The sequence below is a fragment of the Tenrec ecaudatus genome, chromosome 10 (assembly GCF_050624435.1).
Source record: "Tenrec ecaudatus isolate mTenEca1 chromosome 10, mTenEca1.hap1, whole genome shotgun sequence".
NCBI lineage: Eukaryota > Metazoa > Chordata > Mammalia > Afrosoricida > Tenrecidae > Tenrec > Tenrec ecaudatus.
Window position 1 is genome coordinate 134552065 of NC_134539.1, and position 24340 is coordinate 134576404.

The 24340-nt window shown below is 59.9% G+C and overlaps 1 protein-coding gene across 3 annotated transcripts; it reads left to right on the forward strand.

The window, feature by feature from the left end:
- Nucleotides 1-1304: 1304 nt before the first annotated feature.
- MLLT6 (MLLT6, PHD finger containing) lies at nt 1305-22877 on the forward strand. 3 transcript variants are annotated; one of them, XM_075561729.1, is made up of 20 exons: nt 1305-1605; nt 2864-2943; nt 3413-3467; nt 3697-3806; nt 4840-4943; nt 5098-5191; nt 7326-7490; nt 10287-10385; nt 12836-12974; nt 13476-14093; nt 14635-14816; nt 15008-15116; nt 16223-16289; nt 16461-16603; nt 17268-17465; nt 17564-17652; nt 18626-18975; nt 19388-19478; nt 20133-20489; nt 21037-22877. In XM_075561729.1, the coding sequence occupies exons 1-20, from the start codon at nt 1497-1499 to the stop codon at nt 21076-21078; spliced, it is 3201 nt and encodes a 1066-aa protein (XP_075417844.1). In that variant the 5' UTR covers nt 1305-1496; the 3' UTR covers nt 21079-22877. The 3 variants fall into 3 exon arrangements, with proteins under 3 accessions (XP_075417844.1, XP_075417842.1, XP_075417843.1); XM_075561727.1 differs by having other exon boundaries at nt 12836-13046; nt 21037-22876; XM_075561728.1 differs by having other exon boundaries at nt 7329-7490; nt 12836-13046; nt 21037-22876.
- Nucleotides 22878-24340: the final 1463 nt, after the last annotated feature.

Below are 24340 nucleotides of genomic sequence, written 5' to 3' on the forward strand. Positions count from 1 at the left end.
CCCCTCCCCCGCAGGAAGCGTCCCCGGCCTCGAGGCCTTTGAAGTGTCGCCGAAGCCCCCAGGGCTGCCTTCGCCCCTCCCCCACCTCACCTCCAGCTGGGGGGAGTGTTGACCTTTGATCCCCGCGGGCCCGGTCCCCCCTTTAGGAAAAGGAGACGTAGATTCCGTCCTTTGTGCCCCCACGGGTGATTGCTGATGGGGGAATGAACCCTTGGGGGAACTCCCCCCTGACTTCTTCCCGCAACCCACCCCCAGGCCCAATTTCGGGACTTTTAATCCTTTGGGGGTACTTACCGTGTGTGCGTTATTTTGTTGGTGTGCGGGCTAACGGTCAAGTTTATTCAAGAGCGTCAAGGTGGTTGGAGGTCCCTAACTGGCCTGTGTCTTGAGCGAGCCTGGGGGGGGGGCAGAAGCTGGGGATGTGTCGCGGGGAGGGTCCAGTGGTGTGGCCGAATGGGGTCCCGGGGAAATGTGTGTCTGCGGACGCCTGGGCGTGCCTGTGGCCGAGTCCCCGGGCGAACGACCCCCGTCGGTGAGCTGGACGGGACGCTCTCCGAGGGCCGGGGTGTGTGGTGCCCAGCGCTGTATCCCACGGGCTGGCACCGGGCCAGACAGTCCAAAAATATTCCACGACGGGGTGACTGAGCGAGAGCGCCCCTACCCCCCCCCGGGGGGGCTCCGCGAAGGGTCCACGAGCGGCCATCCGAGAGCGACTCCCAGACCCCGAGGGGCCAGCGGCCCACGTCGCTCGCGCACCTCTGACGCCCCTTCCTCGGTCCCCCGCTTCGAGTGTCCTTGGAGTTGGAGGCCGGGACGCAGAGACGGAGACCCGCGCTGAAGATTCCGGGAGCCAAGGGCGGGCGGGACCGGGCGGGACCGGGCGGGACCCGGCTCTCCGAACGCGGGAGACGCGGCCGCGGCACGGAGCGAACGAGCGAAATGCTCCCTACCAAGCCGGGCTTTGTTCCCTGAACCTAAGACTTTACCCGGCGGCGGCGGCGGCGGCGGCGGCGGCGGGCGGGCCGGGAGCGAGCGAGCGAGCGAGCGGAGGCGCGCGGCCATGGCTGCCGCGGCCGGGCAGGGGGGCCGGGGGGGCGGCGCGTGAGCGGGCGGGCGCCTGCGATGTGCCACTCGGCGCCTCCCCCGCCGGGCCCGGGCTGCGCGGCGACCCGGCGGCCCTGGTAGCCGGGCCGGCGGCGCGGAGGGGGCGAGCCCGGCGCGCGGGTCGCATTGTTGGGGCGGGGGGGGGCCCGTCGGGGCATGAGGGCGAGAGCACGGCGGGGGGGGCGGCCAGACAGAGCGAGCGAGGAGGAGGAGGAGGAGGACGCCGAGGAGGAGGAAGGAGGAGGCAAAGAAAAGAAGCGGCGGCGGCGGCGGCGGCGGAGGAGGAGGAGGGGGCGAGGAGGCGCGCGGCCCCCCGCTCCCTCCCTCCCCCCTGACCCCCGACCCTCGCCGGCCGGCCCCCCGCCCCAGCCCCGGAGGCAGCTCATGGGAGTATGAAGGAGATGGTAGGAGGCTGCTGCGTATGTTCGGACGAGAGGGGCTGGGCCGAGAACCCGCTGGTCTACTGCGATGGGCACGCGTGCAGCGTGGCCGTCCACCAAGGTACGCGGGGCCCGCGGGGAGCGGCGGGGCCGGGGCGGCGCGCGCGGGCACCCCCAGCCGCGCCCTCGGGAGACCTCCCGGGGCTCGCGCGCCCCTCCCCCACTCCACCTGAAGGGAAGGGAGGCGTGGGGACTGCCCCCCCACACCGGGTCCTGGAGGACCGGGTCAGGCTTTGTTTTCTTGCCTATTGTTCCAGTCCTGCGCCCCCACCCCAAGTTGAGGGAGTTTGGGGAGAGTCTAGGGGGTACTGATAGCGCTCGCAGTGCCCCACTGCGCCCGTGTCGGGGCTGCTGGGGCGTGTTTACCTGGAAGGTGTCCCCTCCTGCCCGGTTATTTTGGTCCGGGCTCTGGGCTCCCACAGGGAGAGGGCAAGGGGGGGGTCACCCCTCTCCTCCCAGCTTCCGGATACGGGGAGGAGCTGACTTGGGCAGGGAGGAGAAGGGTCCCCGAGGAGAAGGGACTCCTAAAATCCTCCCGGGAAGAGCTGGAGAGCAGAGGGAGGTTGTGAGGGGGCCGGGAACGGAGGAGAGGGAGGTTTGGAGTTTCCACCCGCAGCACATGGTTCGGGAGTTAACTCCTTGAGGAATCTTGCCGAAGGCGCAGGCTGGCATCTCCCGCCTGCCTGGCACAGCCAGCTGGGTCCACCCCCACCCCCACCCCTCTCTGGGACAACCCCTAATCCTGTGGCTGCTGGCCCATCCCGCCCCTCCATCCAGTTACCCGCACTGCACCGGCCCGGGCCTTCATCTCCGACCCGGGCGTGTAATAGTTAGGGGCAGACGAGGAGGTCCCTGGACCCGACTTTCCTGCCTCTTCGCTTACTACTGGCCCTTTAAGAAACGCACCCTCCCCCCCCTCCAAAGAAAACACATTTGAGTTTCGGAGACTAGTATTCCTCCAGCTTCCTCTGTTCCTGGTGATGAGGACTGAGAGCTGGAACCTGGTCCAGGAAAGGTGTGGAGGGAGGATTTTCTACAAGTTTAAGGTCAAGGACTCAGACAGCCCCCTTGTCTGGAGTGTCAGCTGAATTAGCTGTGCACTTGAAGGGTAGCTGTTTGTTGTTAGACATGCATTGTGGTCCCACTGTCTAGTCAGTTACTCCCCCACCCCCACCCCCAATGGGGAGCATCCTCCTGCAGGAAGTGGGTCTAGTTCTTTGGTATCCCTAGGCCCCCATCCCCCAATGGCCCTCCATAGGAAAGAGCTACTGACTGACAGGTGGGCTTAATTTTAAACACTTTTCCTCCCTCGCCCCTAGCTTGCTATGGCATCGTCCAGGTGCCAACTGGACCCTGGTTTTGCCGGAAATGTGAATCTCAGGAGCGAGCGGCCAGGGTGGTGAGTTTGAGACTGCCCATCACCCCTTCACCACCTGTCACTCACACACCTGAGTGGCTCCTCCTGGCTAAGCAAGAGACTGAGGCTGAGACTAAGCAGGGTGGCCCTTAGGTCTTCCTGTTTCCTGTACACCTAAGTCTGGCCTTTCCCTCCGCCCCAACTCAGACGCTGCTCAGCCTTTTTGTTTGTATTTGACTGTTGAACTTTTTATCATGGAACATTTCTGACTCGTACTTAAGTGGAGGGAGTCTTATTAAGGAGCCTTACGCGCCCCCATTGCCCATCTCCAGGAACTGTCCGTTGATGGCCAATCCTGTCTTCCCGATGCCCTCACCCATTCCCCTGCCCCTCCCACTGACATCCTATCCTTTCTTGGGGTCCCTTGAAGGTGGTTTGGAGAGGGCTTGGCCCAACCTCCTTTTGAAGAGCCCCTCCCCTTGCAAACTCCTGTGCCTCCTTGTCTTGGCAGAGGTGTGAGCTGTGCCCACACAAAGATGGGGCATTGAAGAGGACAGACAATGGAGGTGAGGGGACTCCCAAGCCTCAGGGCTCATCTCTCCAGGCCAGCAAGGCCCCCAGAGCAGGGGTGCACTGAGATTGGGGTGGGGGTGGATGATGGGTTGCCCTTCCCTGGGTGACATTGAAATCTGATGGCTCGGCTCTGGGGGAGGGCCCTGAGTACCTCCTTGGGGCTGCAAGGGGCAGGCTCTCAGGCTGGCCCTCCTCAGCTGAGGCCGCCTCACACTGCTGCAGGCTGGGCCCACGTGGTGTGTGCCCTCTACATCCCCGAGGTGCAGTTTGCCAACGTGCTTACCATGGAGCCTATTGTCCTGCAGTACGTGCCCCACGATCGCTTCAACAAGGTCAGTCACCCCTGCCATGCGTCCTTCCCAGCCCCCTCCCTTGGCCCATTCTCAGGTCCCTACCACTCTCTTCATCCCCTGTAACTTTATCCCCTCCCACAACCACTTGCAGGGCCTACAGGAGGTTGGTGGGCACCTGCCACTGAACCACGGACAGGCAAACACACATGCACTCATACTCTATACCACGAGCAAGCCAGCAGGTTCCCTGGCCAGAGGGGGGCCCTCAGCAAGTATTTCATCCATCCTTTCACCGACCATCTTTGACCATGTGCCGGAGCAGCCCACCATGCTTAACTGGGGTGCAAGTTATGTCTTTCACTCAGACTGCCCTGCTTCCGGGCACGCCTGCTGCCAACCTCATCTCCCCCTCAGCTGGTCCTGCTCCCCTGGGGGACGTACATTCTTGGTGTGTGTGTGGTTGTGGCAGTGAGGGGGGGTTGTAAATATCAATAAGCAGTCCAGGCAAAGTGTGGTGAGTGCTGTGAAGAAAACAAAGAGGGCTCTGAAATACAGCATCCCTGGAGGGGGTTGTGTGTGTGTGGGAGGGGTGGCTCACTTCAGATAAAGTCCTCAAAGAAGGAGAAACGGAGGGCGAGGCCCCAGGGATGTTGAGGAGCCAGCCTTGAAGAGGGGGGCTGGAGGCTCAGAGTTCGAGGCGAATGAAGAGCGGTGTGCAGATGCCCAGAGGCAGCGATAAGTCCCTCAGTGAGCCGGGCGGGCAGCCCCTGGCCTGGCAGAGCTCACTGCTCCAGACCGCGGAGTCTGATCCAGTAGCCAACATCCACAGGGGACTATTAGCCCCAATTCAACACCGAGAAAACGTCAGTGCCTCCGTCCCACCTCATTTCAAGTGCTTCTAGCCCTCGGGGCTGATGGCGTCTGGATGGGACAGGGCTGGTTATAGAGCATTGCATCGCAAAAAGCCCTGTTGGACTACACTGATCCAAGACCACTGGGAGGAAGGATCCCTCAGGCAGAAGGCCAAGGTCGATGCCTTAGGAGGCGGGGACCATCGCTCTGTGTCCTGCAGACCTGTTACATCTGCGAGGAGCAGGGCCGGGAGAGCAAAGCAGCCTCGGGAGCCTGCATGACCTGTAATCGCCACGGATGTCGGCAAGCTTTCCACGTCACCTGGTGAGACGCCGCCCTGGAACCCCCACCCCAGCCAGCTCTCCCTCACTTCTGCCACCTCAGCTAGTCTTGGCTCACCCCAGCAGGGCTTCGGTGGGGTGAGACGGAGGTGGCTGGGCTGGGCTGGGCTCCTCTCAGGCTGCATTCCCCCACATAGCGCCCAAATGGCAGGCCTGCTGTGTGAGGAAGAAGTACTGGAGGTGGACAATGTCAAGTATTGTGGCTACTGCAAGTACCACTTCAGCAAGATGGTGAGTCGTGCCTGCAGGGCGTCACTCCGTCAGTCGGCTAGCTCCTGGGTACAGGGTGGGCTCTGGGCCAGACCGGGTGCCCGGTGCTGGGAGAGCAGAGATGGGCAGGACCTGGCCCTGCCCTTGAGGAGCAAGCCGTGGCTGAGGAATAGAGTGAACCTGACCTGAGGGGCTAAAAGCAGTGGAACCACACAGCCATCCCTGTCAGTACTGGGAGGGTGCCGGGGAGGTGTCTTGAACCTGAGGCCTGAGGGGAACTGATCATCAGAGCCCACATCAGTTGGGGTTTCCCAGCCTGGGAAGGAAGGGCTCTGCTTGTGTCCCAAAACAAAAACAAACTCACTGCTTCGGAGTGGAGGCCCACTCAGAATGATCTGCAAGGACCGGGTTTCCAAGACTGTCACTCTTTTTCCCTCCGCGGGGCGGGAGGTTTTGAGCAACTGTGATGGCCCACTCGGCCACCAGGCCCCTTGTGATGTGTCCGCCTCCCAGCAATCCCGAGTCAAGAATGCACACTGAGTAAACTGAGACTCCTGGAGGTTACCGCAGGACTCACAGCTGGTGTCTGGGGTTCAGAGGGGGCAGTCTGCTGCCCTACACGGACCGAGAGGAGTGCCGTCCAGGCAGAGGGACCAGCACGGGCACAGGGCTGGAGATGAGAAAATGCAGAAGTGGCTGGAAAACATGGTGTATATGTTGGGAGCAAGGCCAGCGAGATGAAATGCTTAGCCAGGCCAGGTCCCTGCTGTCCTTGCTCCTGGCTTTTGGGGGTCCCCGTTTTTAGAGAGGCTGCAGTGTCCTAGAGAAGTCGGCTGCCGCCTGACTAGGAAGCAGCTTGGCCCTCACCCGCAGGCTGCCGGCTGTTTGTGAGCAGGGCAGGAGGTTGATCAGATTTGTGTTTTAGGAAGATTGCTCTGGCAGCCTCGGGAGACTGGAATGGGGGGGCAGGTAGGGGGGGACCTCAAGCTGGTGTGGAAGACAGCTGCGAGAAGGGAGGGTGCTGCCAGGCAGAGGTAGACTCACGGACTATTTCTGGGGAGACGAGTTGAGGGTGACACACAGGCTCTAGACTCTAGCCACTGGGTGGCTGGGGCATGAATCCCTGTGGGCACTGTGACCAGGAAGGGCAGCTAAGCTTCATTCCGGTGAGCAAGTGTCCTGCTTGCCCGGCTGCCTGGGGCTGTGCCTGCTGCCCGGGTGTAATTATTAATAGCTCCGCTGTTTGTTTTATTAAAGTCGCCTGCTTTGGAGCCTGCATTTGATGGCCACCCTTGGCTCCTGGTCTGATGCTGGGGTGCTCAGCTTGGTTTCTAAGAGGCACCAAGTGGAGCTGCCCAGGCTTGATGATGTCACTTTGCCCACGCCCACCACCATGGGGTGGCACTGACAGCCCCAAGCTAGTATGGCCAGGCCTGGGGTGTCCACATAGGGAAGGTGAGGCAAGGGGTATGGAGGGGCAGAAGACAGGAGGTCCAGAGCCCCTCAGGATGGGAGGGCTGAGTAGGATTGGGTCAGATACAGCCTGGAAGGAGCCCTTGGTTTAGCCATCGGGAGGTGCTTGGTGACCAGAGAAGGAGCTTGGGGCCAGGCAAAGCCATCAGCCTGAGCATGGAGGCCAGGTCCTGCCTGCCTAGAGGGAGAGGCAGCATGAGGTTTTTGTGGTTGACCTTTGCTTCCCCCAACAAGCACAGTGTGGTTTAAAGGTAGATAGATCCTGGGGAAGGGCCGGAAAGGAAGGCAAAGGGGTGGTGTGTGGAGCCAGAGGAGACATGACCTGTAAGAGCTGGGACTGCCCACCCCAGGCAAGGAAGGAGAGATGGGCCCAGGAGGTGCCCTGGAGAGAGGGGCCGTGGAGAGCAGATGTCCTGGGCCCTGTCCGAGGTGCAGTCAGAAGAGGGAGACAAGTCCCTGGCCCCTCCTGGCCTGGGTTATCAAATCAGTGATTTGGTTACGTCAGCTTGGGGATTTCCGGTGTGTGACAGTCCCCTCCTGCTGAGAGTGGAGCCTGGTCCACATGGGGTCTTCCTCGTGATGGGGAGGGTAGGAGGGTGGGCCCGAGGGTCATGTGACCGCTAGGAACCTTTCCTTACTCTAGTGAGAGGAGGATTTGGCCATTCCTTTCACTCTCCCCCAGAAGACATCGAGGCACACTGGCAGGGCCACAGGAGGAGGAGGAGGAGGAGGCGGCGGCACAGTGGGCAGCGGCAGTGGCTTCATCCCTGGCCGGAGGAGCCGGTCAGCCTCACCGTCCACCCAGCAGGAGAAGCACCCTGCCCACCATGAGAAGGCTCAGAAGAAGGTAAAAGTCTCCTCTTCTGCCCGCCCCCCCCCCAATCACACGCCTCTGTCGAGGCGGCCATGGGTGTCCCTGAGGGCCCCCTCCCTTCCTCAGAGACTCCCGAGGGACAGGAGGGGCGGAGAAGTGAAAGCTGAGACTCCAGGGGCCAGAGGTGAGGGCCTGGCTTCTCTCTGGGTCTGTGCAGTTCCCCTGGCAGGGAGTGTCCCTAAAGCCCAGCCTGTTGGCCCACCTCACCTCATGTTCATCGTCATCCTTGAGCCGAGTTCACCAAGTTTGTAAGTGTACCTGCCAGTGTCCCCACAGGCCACGCATCACAGCATGCCTGGTTCCCAGCGCAGCTTCATGTCCCCGGGTAGAGGGCCTTGCAGGTGCTAGAGAGAGAGAGAGAGAGACTGTGTGTGTGTGTGTCTGTGTGTGTGTCTGTGTGTGTCTGTCTGTGTGTCTCTGTCTGGTGTGATAATGGGACGGGCCATTTTTAGCAGGCGGGAAGGATGCAGGGGAGAGACTGTCGGTTCTCATAGGAACCTGTCTGTCTGCGTTATCTAGTGCCACTCTAGCAGAAATGCAGTGGGTGCCTGGAACAAACGAATCTATTTTCTGTTCAGGCGACTAGAAGTCTGAATGCAGGGCGCCAGCTCTCGGGCGGCTCTCTCGCTGCCGGCTCCGGAGGAAGGGCCTTGTCGCTTCTGAGCTTCTTCCTGCCCCTGGTGATCCTCAGGTGGCATCTCTCATCCCCATGTCTGCTCTGTTCCCTATTTACTCTCTTAGATCTCAGAAGAGATCAACTCAAACACACCCCCTACACTAACCCTGCCTCATTAACCTAGGACGGCAGTCCATACCCTAATGAGCTGATCCCCACAAGCAGAGAGGTTAGGATTTTCAACGTATGATTGGGCGGGCCACAACGACACGATTCAGCCTCACATCCTGTCTTGGCCACATGCAGAACACATCCTATCATCCTCAACGTGTTAAGCCAACTCCAAGTCCAAAGGATTGACCTTCTTCAGAGTCCTCTGAAACCAATGTGGGTGAGACTTTAGGTGGTTTCCGTCCCGGGACCCTGGGAATTCTAAAATAACAGGCACTCTGCTTCCAAAGATGATGGTAGTGTAGGCAGGTAGAAAGTTCCGCTACAAATGGGAACAATCGGAGAGAACGATGGATCCCGGGCACCAAGCAAGCCCCAAACCCAGCAGAACAGTTTCCATTTGCGCCCAGGGCCTGAAAAGCACCCTCTGCTCTCTGAGACCACCTAGGCAGTGGTCTGCCCTCTGGTCTCTGGGTGTTGGTCAGGCCCCCGATTCTGAGTGGAGGCCCTGTGGCTCTGGGCTTCGGAAGCTCTGCCCTCCAGGCCCACTGAGGGCACCTCTGCTCCTGTGGCTTTGGGCAGCCCCGTTCTAGTCCATCTGAGTAGAAACCCCACTCCCTGAGCCCCGGCGGGCCCCGCTCTTCTGCCTCCTCCCCTTTGGGCGGCAGCCTTACCTCCCCACACTCAGGGACAGTCCTCCCACACTCTGTAACCAAGTTGGTGAAGATCTTGCTCCATGACAGAAGTCGTGACCTCACCCTGTGACATTCAGCGGGTCCTGGTTCTGCCCTTTGGAATCCAGGCAGCCCTGCTTCCCCAGCTCCTCCAAACAGCTGAGTGGACACCGTTGTGGCGCCAAGGATGGTCCTTGCCTTTTCCTGGAGGACAGCAGATGCGGCTCCTTTGCCCCGTGGCGTTCTCTCCCCTGCAGTCTAAGCGGATGCGTTGTCTGCTGTGGGACTCTGTTTGCTCCTGTAGTCACAGGCTGAGCCGTCTTCTCTCTTAAACAAAGATGAGGTGGGCCAGATACCTGGTCAAGGATTCCAAGACCGCGTGCCCTTCGTTTGTTCCGCAGGGTTTCCCAGCTCTGTGAGTTAGCCGTCCGTTGCCTCCCTGTTCCTTCTTCAGTTTTGCTCTGAGCAGAGGGGAGAAACTCACGGCCCCGCCCGGTTGTGCACCGCACTCATCAGCTGGACATCCAAGTCCACCGCTTCCAGGGTCTACCTGCCACCAGACAGCGGCGCAGCATCCAGACAAGTTCTCCACCACCCCATGCACCAAACGCGGGTCCATCGCCTTGAACGGAAACACCCTGAAAGTCCATATTCCCAGCCACACTCTGAGCCTGGTGCCTTATGACAGACCTGTCCTCTGAAGCCCTCCTCCCTGCCTCCGGAGCCCAGAAATGCCTGGGCCGTCCATTTTTCTACCATCAGCCTCATCGAGGCAATCCAGCCTCTGACCCTTAAACTCTTCCCGCCTCTACCCATGGCCCTGTCCGAAACCTCCTTGCGTGTGTTGGGTGCTTGGTAGAGCAGTATGTCTCCACCTTCTGTCATCTAGTGTGGCTCTCAGAGGAATGGCATGAGGGAGGGGCCTTAAACGCATTTCTTTCCTCCCAGGCAGTTTGGGGGCTAGCAGTCTGAATGCAGGGTGTTGACTGGCTCTAGGGGTGGGCTCTCTCTCCACTAGTTCTGGGGCCTGGCCTCTTGCTGCCCCACCTCTGTAAGACCTGCTTGCATGTCTAATCTCTCTTATATCTCAAAAGACATTGGCTCAACTCATTAACACAACAAAACCGCCCCTTCCCCCAGGGGAGGAAGGTGCCACTCCTGTCCAGCCAGAGTCCCCAGTTCTTCCACAGAGGAGAGGGCTCCCTGGAAGACCCATCGCTGAGAGGCCAGCAGCTCCCCATGGCCAGCTGTCACATTCAGTCCTCACCCCAGCAGCGCCAATATCTGGTGTGGCCTTTGCCTCCTCAGAGTCGAAAGGACAAAGAGCGCCTTAAGCAGAAGCACAAGAAGCGGCCTGAGTCACCCCCCAGCATCCTCACCCTGCCGGTGGTCCCCACCGCTGACAAGGTATTGCTGCCCACATCCAGGGAGGGTCTGGGCCTGGTCCCGGGGAGAAGGAAGAGCAAGGCCTGAGGGGCTGGGGAGGGCCTGGGACCTGGGTGTCTTACCTGGAGCTGCAGAGTAAAGTGACCACCCCTCACCAGCTCTCCCAGCCCCCTGTGGTCCCTCCAGTCACTGACCATGAGGGTGGGCTGGCTGAAGGGCACCACCCTGACTGCTGGCTGCCAGATGTTCACATCAGCCTCAGCCCGCAGCTGTCCTCAGCAGAGAGTGGGGTCCAGCCCTCAGGCTGGTTCTCCAAGTTCCTGGGCCCATTCCCCCAGAGACAGAGAATCCCTTGGCCATCAGCCCACCCCTGCTGTCAAGGAGAGCCCAAAGCCTGTCATCTTTCCCACCCCATGCCGCTTGGGACTGTCCTGGTCTTGTGACCTGAGGGATAGCCTGCTACCCAGGACCCATCCTACCCCTCCCATGGAGGCATGGTACACCAGGCCTGTCTCCAGAAATGGGCACCATCTGGGTGAGCAACCAGAAGGCCCAACCCTGGGCCAGGGAGTCTTTAATGCAAGCCAGAGCAACCCTCCCTGGAGCCTGCCCTTCCCAGGAAGGAAATTGGAGAAAATGCTTCCTCCTGTCTGCCCCATTCCCTTCCACCCCCAGCCCCCGAGACAGTGGGCAGAGCCCTGGGCATCTTAGCAGGAGGTGCAGGTATCGGGTTTCTAGGGTGATGTTGCTGTGGCAACTGCCCCAGTAGGCCTTTCTCTCCTCCCTGTTTCCCAAGGCTGGCCTGGGAAAGCTTGCTATCCAGGCATTCTGACCTTTGGGGTGGGGGCACAGCCCTGCACCAGCTCTGCAGGCAGGTGGGGAGGCATCCATTGCTCTGGGAGTGCCCCCTCCCAGGGCTGGGCGGTCCCTTGGACACACCCGAGCATTCTGCCCAGCGCCTTCCCCTGCCCAGCATCTGAGCTGCCCTTCCCCCCAGCCCCTCTCCCCTCTTGCTCTCAGGACCACATCTGGCTCCCTTCAGAACTCCAGCTGTCGAAAGAACAAAGAGGAAGACAGAGACCAGGGCTCCACCCAGGGAGGGGCATGTAGGGTGGCTGGTGAACCCCCTTCCCCTAGAATTTGTACATTCAGGACGTGGGGAGGTCCCCAGAGCCCAGGCCTGGCCCTGGGAGCTCAGCTCGGCTGGAGGAGGAAGTACTCACACTCACACATGCCAGGCTCTGGAGGCAAGAGCAGCGGGTAAAAGGGCAACACTGGGAGGGTGGGGGACAGATTAACTTTTGAAATTTCAAAATCATCCAAAAGAGCTGGTGCATGACTAACTCCACTAAATGGATAAAGAAGACACTGAGGCGCAGAGATTTGCTCGGGAGTTGAGATCGGAAGCCAAGGTGTCTGCTTTGAGGACTTGTGCTGCTGACCCTCACGCACACTGTCCCTGCAGTGAGTCAGCGGCAGGAGTCACAGCCACCCCCCTGGATTGACCCCACAGGAGCCCTGGTGGCAGAGTAACTATGCGTTGGGCTGGGAACCGAAAGAGTTAGTCTGGGAAACCCACCGGGTCCTATACCAGTCCCTCTGAGTTGAAATAGACAGGATGGCAGTGAGTTTGTTGACTTGATTGATCTCACGCTCTGTAGAGGGCATTACGCTTCTTGTAAGTCCCACCCCACCCCTCAGGCATGATGAACCCTCCCCGAGGAAGGTGATGAGGCTCCTTGAGTTTGAGGCCTGCCCCTCAGGCACAGCATGGCCAGCCAGGCTCCAGCTCTGATCTGTCCCACTCCAGAGTCCATGCTCCTTGAGGGTCACTAGGGCACAGTTCCTTCCAGGACAGTGTGTGGCAACTGCTGACATGGCAAATGTGGCACACAGTGCCCTGGAAAGAGGAGGCCAGAGTGCCTTCTGCCATTCCATGTATCTAGGGAGGCTTCACAGAGGAGGCGGCCAAGAGAAGCCTCCGTGGAGGGGTAAAACGGCTCTGTCAGAGGGTAGCTCATGCATGTTTAGGCGCTCAGAGAATGAATGAGGAGTGAGCCAGATGGCAGCAGTGGGGGGCCAGGGAGCTGGAGGGCCAAGGAGGGCAGGGGGGCAAGAAGCCCATTCTCCCTGTGGCTTCTCCTGCCCATGGTACTTCCCAGCTCAGGCCCAGCCCTCAACGGCCCCCTAGATGTTTCCTGAATGAATCAATGCACAAAGGAACACATCAGTACCAACTTCGGGACTGGTTCTCTCTCCCCTGCCCAAATCATCTCTTGAGAACAAAGACAGATGCTTTCTGGGATTCACAGCTCTCCCCTCTACCTCAGAGCCAGAAGTCTCAGCTCCCCACCTACAGGACACCACCCGCTCACTCTGGGCTCTCCCAGTTGAACCTGGTTCCGGACTTGCTTACTCCACTACCCTTCCCAGAAGGCCTAAGAGTCTTCCTCTCTCCTCTCCATCCTCAGGTCTCCTCCTCGGCTTCCTCCTCCTCCCACCATGAAGCCAGCAGTCAGGAGACCTCCGAGAACAGCCGGGACTCCAAGGGGAAAAAGTCTTCCAGCCACAGCCTGAGTCACAAGGGGAAGAAACTGAGCAGTGGAAAAGGTGTGAGCAGTTTTACCTCCACCTCCTCCTCCTCCTCTTCCTCCTCCTCTGGGGGGCCCTTCCAGCCTGCAGGTGAGTGTGGGGATCCTAGAGGAAGCTGGGAGGGGGCAGCCTGCTGCCTTGAGCTCTCCCCACCAGCACACTTTGCATCTCCTTTACCTGTTTGGTTCAGGATAAAAGTGGGGGAATCCAATTCCACCATTGAGTCCTCTCCAAAGCCTTCCCTCAGTCTCTCCCTCGCAGGGGTGGGGTGCCACCCCACACCCTCATACACAGGACTCCCAGCTACCATGTGATAAAGCCCCGACACGAATGTTCTCTCTCACAGTCACCAGGGGAGGTCAGTGGGGTGGGAAAGCTGGTGGCAGAGACTTGGCCAGGGACACAGGGACAGTGGGTGACCAGACTGCTTCAGGAAAGCAGGCTGCCCCGCCCCTACAGGGAGGGGAGTGGAGCCCTGAGGGGCCTGGGGTCTAACAGCAGTTCTCTTCCCCGGCACAGCCTCATCCCTGCAGAGCTCCCCTGACTTCTCTGCATTCCCCAAGCTGGAGCAGCCCGAGGAGGACAAGTACTCCAAGCCCTCAGCCCCCACCCCTTCAGCCCCGCCCTCTCCCTTGGCCCCAGAGCCCCCCAAGGCGGATCTCTTTGAACAGAAAGTGGTCTTCTCTGGCTTTGGGCCCATCATACGCTTCTCCACCACGACTTCCAGCTCGAGTCGGGCTCGGGCCCCCTCCCCTGGGGACCCTAAGTCTTCTCATGCCTCGGGGTCCGGGCCCTTGGCAGGCACCCACAAACGGATGCCCACACTGAGCGCCGCCCCTGCCGCTGCTGAGGAGGTCCCGGAGACCCTGGGCCTGAAGGAGAAGAAGCACAAGGGCGGCAAGAGGAGCCGCCATGGGCCAGGCCGTCCCAAGGGCAGCCGGAACAAAGAGGGTGCAGGGGACCCAGCCACCCCCACCCTGCCTAATGCCCAGCTGGCTGGCTTCACGGCCACAGCCGCCTCGCCCTTCTCCGGAGGCTCCCTGGTCAGCTCTGGCCTGGGTGGGCTGGCCTCCCGCACCTTCGGGCCTTCTGGGAGCCTACCCAGCCTAAGCCTGGAGTCCCCCCTACTAGGGGCAGGTTAGTGACCCTTTAAGAATGGGGAGAGGAGAGGTCCTGGGCTAGCCAGTCTTGTGAGGGGGCTAGAAACATGTTTAGAAAGCATTCCAAAGAATTGGGACAAAGGATGGAGGTGACAGATCCCAGGCACACCCTGCACCAGCAGTTCTCAACCTGTGGGTCGCAACCCCTTTGAGGGGGGTCGAACTACCCTTTCACAGGGGCTGCCCAATTCAGAACAGTAGCAAAATGACAGTGATGAAGTAGCAAAGAAAATAATTTTATGGTTGGGGGGGCACCACCACATGAGGGTCGAGGCATCAGGAAGGCTGAGAACCTCTGCCCTACACCAATCTTCTGTCCGGTCAACAGGACTTGGCTTAGTTTGGGGAGCTGAATTCAAAAAGCAAGGAAGTCCTCAGGTCAGGTTGGCAGCCTAATCAATTGTCAGGCATGTCATCAAAGGTCACCCAGGCAAGAAGTGACATCTTTGCAGGGAGCAGTTTGGCGGGAGGTGTGTCCTGACCAGAGGCTGTTCACATCTTCTATCTTGTGCCCACAGGCATCTATACCAGTAACAAGGACCCGATCTCCCACGGGGGTGGGATGCTTCGGGCTGTCTGCAGCACCCCTCTCTCCTCCAGCCTGCTGGGGCCCCGGGGCACCTCTGCCCTGCCCTGCCTCCGACGCTCCCCATTCACCAGCACCCTCCCCTCGTCTTCTGCTTCTATCTCCACCACTCAGGTGAGGCCACACTCCTGAGCCCCCCCCTTGTGGGGACTGATGAGCTGCCCCCCCCCACTGGGCTTTCTCCCCACCAGAAGGGCTCCTTTCTCCACCCCACTCCTCTCCTTTCCTCCCCCATAGCCCCAGGACACACAGTTGTGCCCTAGATCCAAGAATAACTGCACAGGACACTCCCTCCTTTCCCTCAGGTGTTTTCTCTGGCTGGCTCTACCTTTAGCCTCCCTTCCACTCACGTCTTTGGAACACCCCTGGGCACCGTTAACCCCCTCCTCACCCAAGCCGAGAGCAGCCACACAGGTATGACAGTTTCTGACCCCACGGAACCCCAGAAAGGAGGGGAGGGCTTTCTGGCTGCCCCCTCCCTCTGTCCACCTTGCCAAAAAAAAAAAAAAAAACCCTGAATCATATCACATCAGGGTACATCTTCACCTTAGAACCTGGTGAGGGGGAAGGCAGGGACCAGTGACTGCTCCATCTCCAAAGATGATCTCTAGGAATTGAGGTGGAGAATGGCAGAGCCAGGGTCGAATTCTGGTCCTCTGACTGCCAGCGCCCCACTTTTACTGACCCCTGCTCTTTTAGCAACCTCTCACCGCATCCTTGGGATCAGTGGTTACCAAAGGTCTTCCCTGCAGGGCAACCTTCTCTGCTGGGATTTAGGAGTCAAAGAGGCAATCCTCAAGCACCCCTCCCTCTCCCCCCCCCAAAGTCAGCCCAGCCCCACAGAGCTGATTGGTGCCAGATGCCACCTGTCAGGCTAGAGGGCAGGGTTCGCTGATGGATTCAGGTAGGGCCTTAAAGAGCCCGAATCCAATTCCCCCACAGCGACTCTCTTTTTCAAAACCCAAATCAGCATCCTGTAGTCCAAGCCGGCATGGCCATCTGACTTGTGAGTTTATGAATATATATATTTTTTTAAATAAAAAAAGCAATTAGACTAATAGCTACAATTATGAGCATGCTTCCTGTCAGTTAAATACTACACATTTATTACCTTGGTGGAATTTGCCTACCCAGCACTTTAGAGAAGGCAGGAGGTAATGTTACCAAGGTCACATAAGTACTGAGTGTCAGAGCCAAGTTCAGCCTAGGTCTGTCTTAACCCCAGTTTCCTATAGCCCTGAAGTTCCCTGAAGAGAGACTGAGAAGGGGTGGTGGTGGTCAGGAAGGAGCCCCCCTCCCAGAGAAAGAGAATAAATGGGGCCTTCCCACCCAAGGGACCCAGTTTCCGAGCCCGGGTTCCCAGTGTTTTCCACTTTGAATTTCCCGGTCTGGGTTGGAAGTTCCTGGGCCAGGGGTCTGTGGTGAGGTCCCTGGTCACACACCCACCCCTGCCACCAAGAGGCTGCGAGATGGATGGCACCCCGCCCCCGCTGATCCCAGCTCCTCCTTCTCCTTCCAAGAGCCAGACCTGGAGGACTGCAGCTTCCGATGTCGGGGGACCTCCCCCCAGGAGAGTCTGTCTTCCATGTGAGGGAGGGGGCAGCGGCTGGGGGAGGACGGGAAGTGGGGCTGGAGCGGCAGGGGGGAAGGTGGGGGCCCAGGGGGAAGATGGAACCCCTGGGGGGGGCGGAGGGGGGGAGGACCGAGTGAGGGCTGAGGACCAGGTAAGCCTGAGCCTGGTGTTCCCTTCTGACCCAGGTCCCCCATCAGCAGCCTTCCAGCAATTTTCGACCAGACAGCGTCAGGCTGCGGGGGCAGCCAAATCGACCCTGCGGCCCCTGGGACCACCAACATGGAGCAACTGCTGGAGAAGCAGAGCGAAGGGGAGGCCGGCGTCAACAGTGAGGAGGGGTGCTGCCTGCCCACCCACCTGGCCCTGGGAGAGCATCCAGGGACCCCCACCCCCCAGAAATCCGCAAATGGCTTTAAGGGTCCGCCCCCAGCGTGAACTCTCACCCAAACCCAGGCCTCACCTTTAACCCTTGAAGGGCTCTCAATGCCACCAAGTCAACGCTGACTCATAGTGACCTCCCCTGGGTTTCCGAGTAGAAAGTTCAGTCTTTCTCCTGCGGAGCTGCTGGTGGTTTCGAACTGCTGACCATACAGATAGCAGCCCGAATTTCTGCCCACTCATCTCTCCCTTTCTAATGACTTGACCCTACGCCTCAAGCCCCACCTTCCTGAGTGCTCACCCCCTGGGTGCTCACCCTCCTGAACACACACACACATACTCTCTCGCTCTCTCGCGCGCTCTCTCTCTCTCTCTCTCTCTCTCTCTCTCTCTCTCTCTCTCTCTCTCACACACACACACTCCCGATTGTCTCCAGGTGCACCCCTCCCTCCCAGCTCACCTGCCCCCCCCCCCACCTCAGGCCCCTGGACGCCCCGCCCACGGGGCGCTGTCTCTGGAATGCTCTCCGCCTGCCCTGGGTCCTCCGGCCCCGCCCCTTGCCCGTGCCGCCCCGCCCTCTCGGCGCGGCTCCGCCTCACGCACCCCCTTTGCAGTCGTGGAGATGCTGAAGGCGCTGCACGCGCTGCAGAAGGAGAACCAGCGGCTGCAGGAGCAGATCCTGAGCTTGACGGCCAAGAAGGAGCGGCTGCAGATTCTCAACGTGCAGCTCGCCGTGCCCTTCCCCGCGCTGCCGGCCGCCTTGCCTGCCGCCAATGGCCCTGTGCCCGGTCCCTACGGCCTGCCTCTTCAGGGTATGGAGACCCCCTGACCCTGGGCCCAGGGGTCCCGCGGGCTGCCTGAACTGGCCCCACCCCAGCTCCTGAACGCCCTCTCCGATCCCCACCCCCAGCCGGCAGCAGCGACTCCTTGAGCACCAGCAAGAGCCCCCCAGGGAAGAACAGTCTTGGTCTGGACAACTCGCTGTCCGCATCCTCCGAGGTGGGCGCGGAGGGAGGGAGCAGGGGGTGGGGGGCATTAGGGCGATCGCGGCTATTGGAAGCTCGAATGCTGGACCTGAAGACAATTGGTTGAGCAACTGATTGGTCGATTGATTGGCTCTTTTCATCAAAGTACGAACTTAGTGGCTGGCACTTGGCTAAGCAGGAAATGCACAAAAGGCGCAGCTAGAGAGAGAACCGAGAACCGTTCCCAGTGGGAGACGGACGCGCTAGGGTGGAACTAAACTGGGGGAAGGGCATTGCCGTTCTGTGGGTCCGGTGGTTAGAGAAGGGTCTCTAGGAAGGGCCTTGTGTGGGAAGGCTTATTATAGTGACTGGCGGTGTCGAGGGGAGCGGTTGTTAGCGTTATATTGTGGTTCTTATTGGAGCCAAACACGAGCTTCTCGTTAGCGCCCTGTGTTCCTTCTTGAGTTATGTGATGGGGCAGAAATAATCCCAGTAGTAGCTGCCATTGATTGCCCACTTGGCCCGAGCTTCACACGTTGGTTGATTTAGTTAGTTGAACACTCTTGTAGCTGCTGCAAGTGAGGGAATAGGCCCAGCTGGAACCCAGGAGACACACGGGGTGGGAGTCTGTGGAGGCGGGGTGCAAACCTGATCCCATTCACTCCAGCTGCCAGGCTTTGCCTGCTCTTCCCTAGCGAGTGCAGGAACCCATGATCTACCCTGAGCACGGGGCTAGCGAGCTAACATAGGCCACATGCACAGCCCAGGCAGGGTGGGGGGTCATGCCTTCAGGCCCCTGGGTGTTAAACACGGGTGATGGGGGTGCTGGGCCCCTGGGAAGCGCTCTTCTCCATTTGTGAAGGCTGGTTGAAGATTCTTCACCCAGGGGCCTTGGCCAGCCGGTGAGGCATGGGTGACTGCCCAATGTGAGAATGCTGGGCCGGGGGGCCAGGAACGTCTGGCTGGCCCCCCGCCCCTCTGACCCTTCCCTTCCCTTCCCTTCCCAGGACCCACACTCAGGCTGCCCCAGCCGCAGCAGCTCGTCGCTGTCCTTCCACAGCACGCCCCCACCGCTACCCCTGCTGCAGCAGAGCCCTGCCACCCTGCCCCTGGCCCTGCCTGGGGCCCCGGCCTCGCTCCCACCCCAGCAGCAGAATGGGTTGGGCCAGGCCTCGGGCACAGCAGGGCTGGGGGCCATGCCCATGGCTGATGGGCTGTTGGGAGGGCTGGCGGGCAGCAGTGCCCTGCCCCTCAATGGGCTCCTGGGGGGGCTGAATGGGGCTGCCACCCCCAACCCTGCAGGCTTGAGCCAGGCTGGTGGGGCCCCCACACTGCAGCTTCCAGCTTGTCTCAGCAGGTGAGGGGAGAGCTGGTCTTGGGGGAGGGAGGTGGGAGACTGGCTCCTGGAGGCCCCCCTCCCTTCAACTCCACATCCCAACAATGGAGAAATGCCCTCCCTCTGGTCTTATTGCATAGAAGACTCTTGGCTCAGAAGGGGCCTACCTGCCCTAGCCCCCTAGACCGTTGGAGCTGAGTGCCCCCGATGGTGGCTGTCTAGGGCCCACATCTCCTGGCTCTCCTACCCCACCCTCTGCACTCCTTGAGCTCAGTCGACTCTCTTTTAATTCTCTAAGTTCTGCAGCTCCTGCCTCTCCTTAAGGGGTGGGGGGTCTGAGAAGCCTGGGAGCCTGGCTGGGGGAGGGTCCAGGCGTGTTGCTCTGCCTCCTCCCCATAGTTGATGTCTTGTGTCCTCCCCACCCCACCCTCAGCCTCACCGAGCAGCAGCGACACCTCCTTCAACAGCAAGAGCAGCAGCTGCAGCAGCTGCAGCAACTCCTGGCTTCCCCACAGCTGACCCCGGTAAGGCCCCACCTTCTGAAGCCCCTGAGAGGCCCACTGCAGCTAAACAAGAGGAGGAGCCCCTTTTTAGAGTGTGTGTGGGGGGAGGGGGTGTTGCGTGTCAGAAGGGAGGGAGGGAGGACCGTTCTAGGCTGGGCCCCTGTCGAGTCGGGGAAAGCTGAGGTTTGCTCCCAGGATGTCCCTGGGCTTTGGGGAAGGGATGCTGGGGCGGTGTCTCTCTTGACCCCAGCCTAGTGAGAGGACTGAAGGGTGGTAGATCTTCAGTTAGTAAGCATTTCTAGCCCGTTTCCAGAACCTTCAGGGAAGAACTTCCTGGTTGTGTGGGACTGGGTGGAGCAGTTGAGTGGTTTGCAGCTGGGGTCCGGTATGGGGGCGGCTACCATCCTGAGGCCATAGATAGCTGTCACAATGACCGAGGGACAGAGTCCCATGTCATGGAGCTGTTGACCAAGCCACATTTGCCCTACCCCACCCCCACTGTTCATGCTCTAAGTGAAGGAGAGACTCAGACCAAGAGTGGGACCTTAGAACCCTGCCTGGCTCCCAGTCACCTGCCTCCAAGGACAGGCTCTGGGCGAACCCGGCAGGCTGGCCCTGGGAAGAGACCCTGGGCACACCCCATCCCTCCGCCAATGCTCGGCTGGGCCCTCCTAGGAACACCAGACGGTCGTCTGCCAGATGATCCAGCACATCCAGCAGAAGCGGGAGCTGCAGCGGCTGCAGATGACGGGGGGCTCCCAGCTGCCCATGGCCAGCCTGCTGGCGGGGAGCTCGACCCCGCTGCTGTCTGCTGGAACCCCTGGCCTGCTGCCCACAGCGTCTGCACCACCCCTGCTGCAGGCCGGAGCCCTGGTGGCCCCCTCACTAGGCAACAACGCGAGCCTCATGGCTGCAGCAGCTGCGGCGGCTGCAGTGGCAGCAGCAGGCGGACCTCCAGTCCTCACTGCCCAGACCAACCCCTTCCTCAGCCTGTCGGGGGCGGACGGCAGTGGCAGTGTCCCCAAAGGAGGGGTGAGTAAGGGCTCCCAGGCCTGCCTGCTCTTGTATCTCTCCCCGAGAGAAACAAGTCTTGAGTAGAGTTGGCTTTAGGGACACCCACCTCAGGAAGACGGAAGTCACCCCAGCGCAGGGAAGGGCCCTCTCTTAACCCTCTGGCTGGTGCAGGTGTCCCTGCCAGCTCCTGGGCGCCCTCCAACAGGCCCAAGAGCTAGGTGAGCTCAGGCTGCTGGGAAAGAGGCCAACTTGAAGATGACCTTCCTCTGGGAAGACCAAGAGGAAAAGGCTGTTTACTTTCTCCCAGACTCGTCAGAGAAAGCCCCTCTGGTGGCCGTGAGAGAGGTCCTCTGAGGGCAAGCCCACACCCAGGAGTGCTGGCCTTGACCCATCATGTCTACTCAGCTGAGCGCCCTGGCAGGGACAATCTGCTCCCTCCCATGGCCGGCCTGGTGTGCACCGGCCGGAGTCTGGGCTCCAGTTCTGTCCCCAAGAAGCTGTTTCCAACTGGGGTGTCCAGGCCAGACACCTCCCCCAACCCCAGTGTGCCTTCCTCTCTTTCCAGACCACTGACAAAGGAGCCTCGGCTAACCAGGAAAAAGGCTAAATCTATTCCCACGCTTCCTGACCCCGTCCCCCCCAGATGGCAGGGGTAATCCTGGCCCGAGGGGTCCCAGCCTGGAGCAGGCACCTGCACCCAGACACTGGAGAGCCCTGGCCCGCAGCAAGGGCCGGGGCTCAAGGAGCAATGAGCACCCCTGGTACTGAGGACTGAGTGAGAGGGGGGCCCCTGACCCACCTGGACCCCCGCCCCTCTGCACTGGCCCCTCTGTAGGGACACAGAGGGAGGGCAGGCTCTAAGTCTGCCTCGAAACCTCCACCCTCAGCAAATGTTTTGGGATCCCCCCCAGAGCAAGGTGGGCTGTGGTATAAGTGGTGGTGGGGGGCGGCGCAGGTCAGTTAGGCCCTCCACCTAAATGGATCAGCACTTGAGAGGGGACCTGTGGAGAGATAGCCCTGGGCAGGCCTCACCCCAGCGCTGGAGTTCTCTGTGGATGAAGGTGTGGCCTGACTTTTCCTGCTGTTCCTTCTGCAGATGGCAAAAGGAGGGGTCCCCTGAACAGCCTCTTGTCACCTCAGCCCCTAACACAGGTCACAAGCTGAGCTTGTAAAAGCCTAGAGAAGTCAGGGGGCTGAGGAAGGGGAGTAATCTAACTTGGCCCATGCCTCCCCACTTCTTGGGCCCCTTACCGCCCAGGAAAAGGCAGGGGAGCAGATGTGGGGAGGCTCCCACTGTCCTCGGTGCCCCGCCCCTTGTTTGCACTATTGGGTTGAGGAGTGCTGGTGGTGGGGAGATGGAGCTGTGTGACTCACGGTGTGTGTGTGTGTGTACGCGTGCATGGTGTGTGTGCGCGTGCATGGGGTGTGTGCACGCGTGTGTGAGCGTGTGCCTGCACTCTTAGTGCTCTCAAGCCTCCCCTGACCCTGGGCCAGCTGAGGGCAGGGAGAGGAGCAATGGTCCCAGGCAGGCAGCACCAGAGCGGGGCATTCTCAGCTCTTGTTTGCACCCTCCCCACCTCACCAACTTTGGTCCCGGTATGGGGCATGAATGGTTAACAAAAACCAGAACAGTACTCCAATATTGGAGAATAACTGGGAGCCGGGGGCTTTGAATCAGGGTAATATCCCACCTTCTTGTCCCCGCAACCCCACTATGATCTCAGTGCTCCCTCAGGGCCCCCCTCCTCCACTGAGAGTCTGGTCCTGCTTCCCTGGCACAGGGGAGCTCCAAGTATTGGGGGAGGGGCCAGGGAGAGTCAAGTGTCCCTTCCTTGGGGAGCCTCTTCCAGAATCAGCCAGCCTGCCTTCCTGACCCCATCCCCATGGCCTTTTCAGCTGGCCTGCTAAGTCTTCCCTCCCCCACCAGCTATTTCCCCTGGGGTGTGGTGGGCATTTCTCACCCTACAGATCCCCACTGGCCTGGGGCCACCAAAGGGACAGGCCAGGGAGGGGCCAGGCTGACACCTTGTCTGTTTAGGTTGCACTGGGCTTGGAGCGGGGAAGGCAGGCGGGGCTGCCCGCCCTCACGCTCTTGTCGCGTCCGTCTCTGCATGTGTGGACTTTCTTGTGTGTTTCTGTTCAGGTTTTTGTTGTTGGGGTTTTTCTTTTTTTGTTGTTGGTTTTCTTTCTCTTTTTAATAAAGAAAAGAAGATGTGTATATTTTTGGCAATGACAGAAACGTAGTGCAGATATATTTTTGCCTGTGCTGCTCAACTGGTTTTTTTCTGATACTGAAAATAATATTAATATTCCTGTTGATAAGACTTTGTAATATGTTGGAGTGGGTCGGGCGGGAATCCTTCAAAGGCAATTAATTAGGCACTTGCAAGGGCGTGGGGGTGGAGGTGGGTGGGGTGGGCAGCTGGGACGACCACCTCCTGAATACTCCGTTTTTATTCATGCTAAGTCGCACTTAGAAAGAAAAGGTAACAGTCAGTCAGCATCTTATTCCTGCTAAGCTCCCTGCTCACAAGCCTCTGGGGGGGGGGGGTGAGGTCTGGGGGGTGGAGATTCTTTAGAAGAAGGCTCACTCTCCCTGGCCTCAGAGGAGGCCAGCTGACTGAGAGCTAGTCTGGCTGTTCTCCAGTAAAGGGAAGTGAGTGTGTCCCCCGCCCGCACCCCCCACCAAGGCTGCTGTGATTGAGAGTGAAAAAGCCACGCTTGAGTGCAATGGAGCCTCCCTTCCCCCACCCCACCCCTGAGAGTCTGGGGGTCTCATCCCTCGGGCTGAGGTCTCCAGTGTCTCCAGCAAGCCCTTGCATGGCCCAGACTGGCAACCCCTGCCAGCTTGGAACCGAAGGAGGGACGCCGGTTTGGCATGAATTGTCCTTCCCCAGGCTCCCTTCTCAGAGCCCTGAGACCAAGGTTTCCTACTTTGGAGGGGGCTTAATGATAGAAAGAGTTTGGGAGCATCTTTCCTCAGGTGGAAACGGGGTTCCACATCAGGAGGGAGGATGGCTGTAATGATCCCACCTCTCCCAGCCTCAGCCTCGGCTCCCTTCTGGGGAAGAGAGTTTGTTTGGGAGTAGGAGAATGAGGTCGGTTTGGAGATCTGTCTGTCTGGGGTGGGGAGAGGATGTGGTTTGTAGCAGCATTTGAAGTTGTCTGGGTGTAAGGAGGCAGCGGCAGCGGAGTTCTCACAAGCGCCCAAGCGAGAGGGACTGGTGTGCAGACCCCGGTGTCTGGCCTGGCGAGCCGTGTCACAGGTGGAAGGGACGTGTGTGTCTAGGGGTAGTTGGAGACGGGCTCCTCACATCACAGGATAGCTCCAAATCTGGGTGTGCCAGGGGCCCACCCACAGAGCCTGGAGCAGCCCTCAGGACCCTGGCCTCCTGGTCCTAGGCTCCCCTCCCCCCATCCCCCTCAGCCCAGAGCGACCGACCCTCTCCTAGACAATGACACTTTAAAGGCTGCCTTTTTGATTTGGTTTGGGGTTGTTTTTCTGGATTTTTTTTAGCCTTATCTGCCTTTCCTGTTTGTGGGTGTCCCATCCCCCTCAGGCTCCTGGGCCTATTGCTGCCTCCAGGTGGCCTCCCCCCAAAACTAATGGGTACCCCGAGGCATCCTTCCATGCCCTTTCCTGTACTGAGGTTTCTGGACTGGCGGGACACAGGAAGGGCCTCGACAAGACAGGGGTGCAGCACCAGGGCCAGCTCTGAGTTAGGGTAACATTCCCCCCACACTGGAAACCCAGACAAGGTTTTAAAAGTTCAGTGCTTTCCTCCTTACAATTCCCAGCCTAGTTCATGGTGTGTATAAAGTGGGGTGGACGGAGCTAGGCCTAAGGAATTTGTTCCCAACTTTCCTTC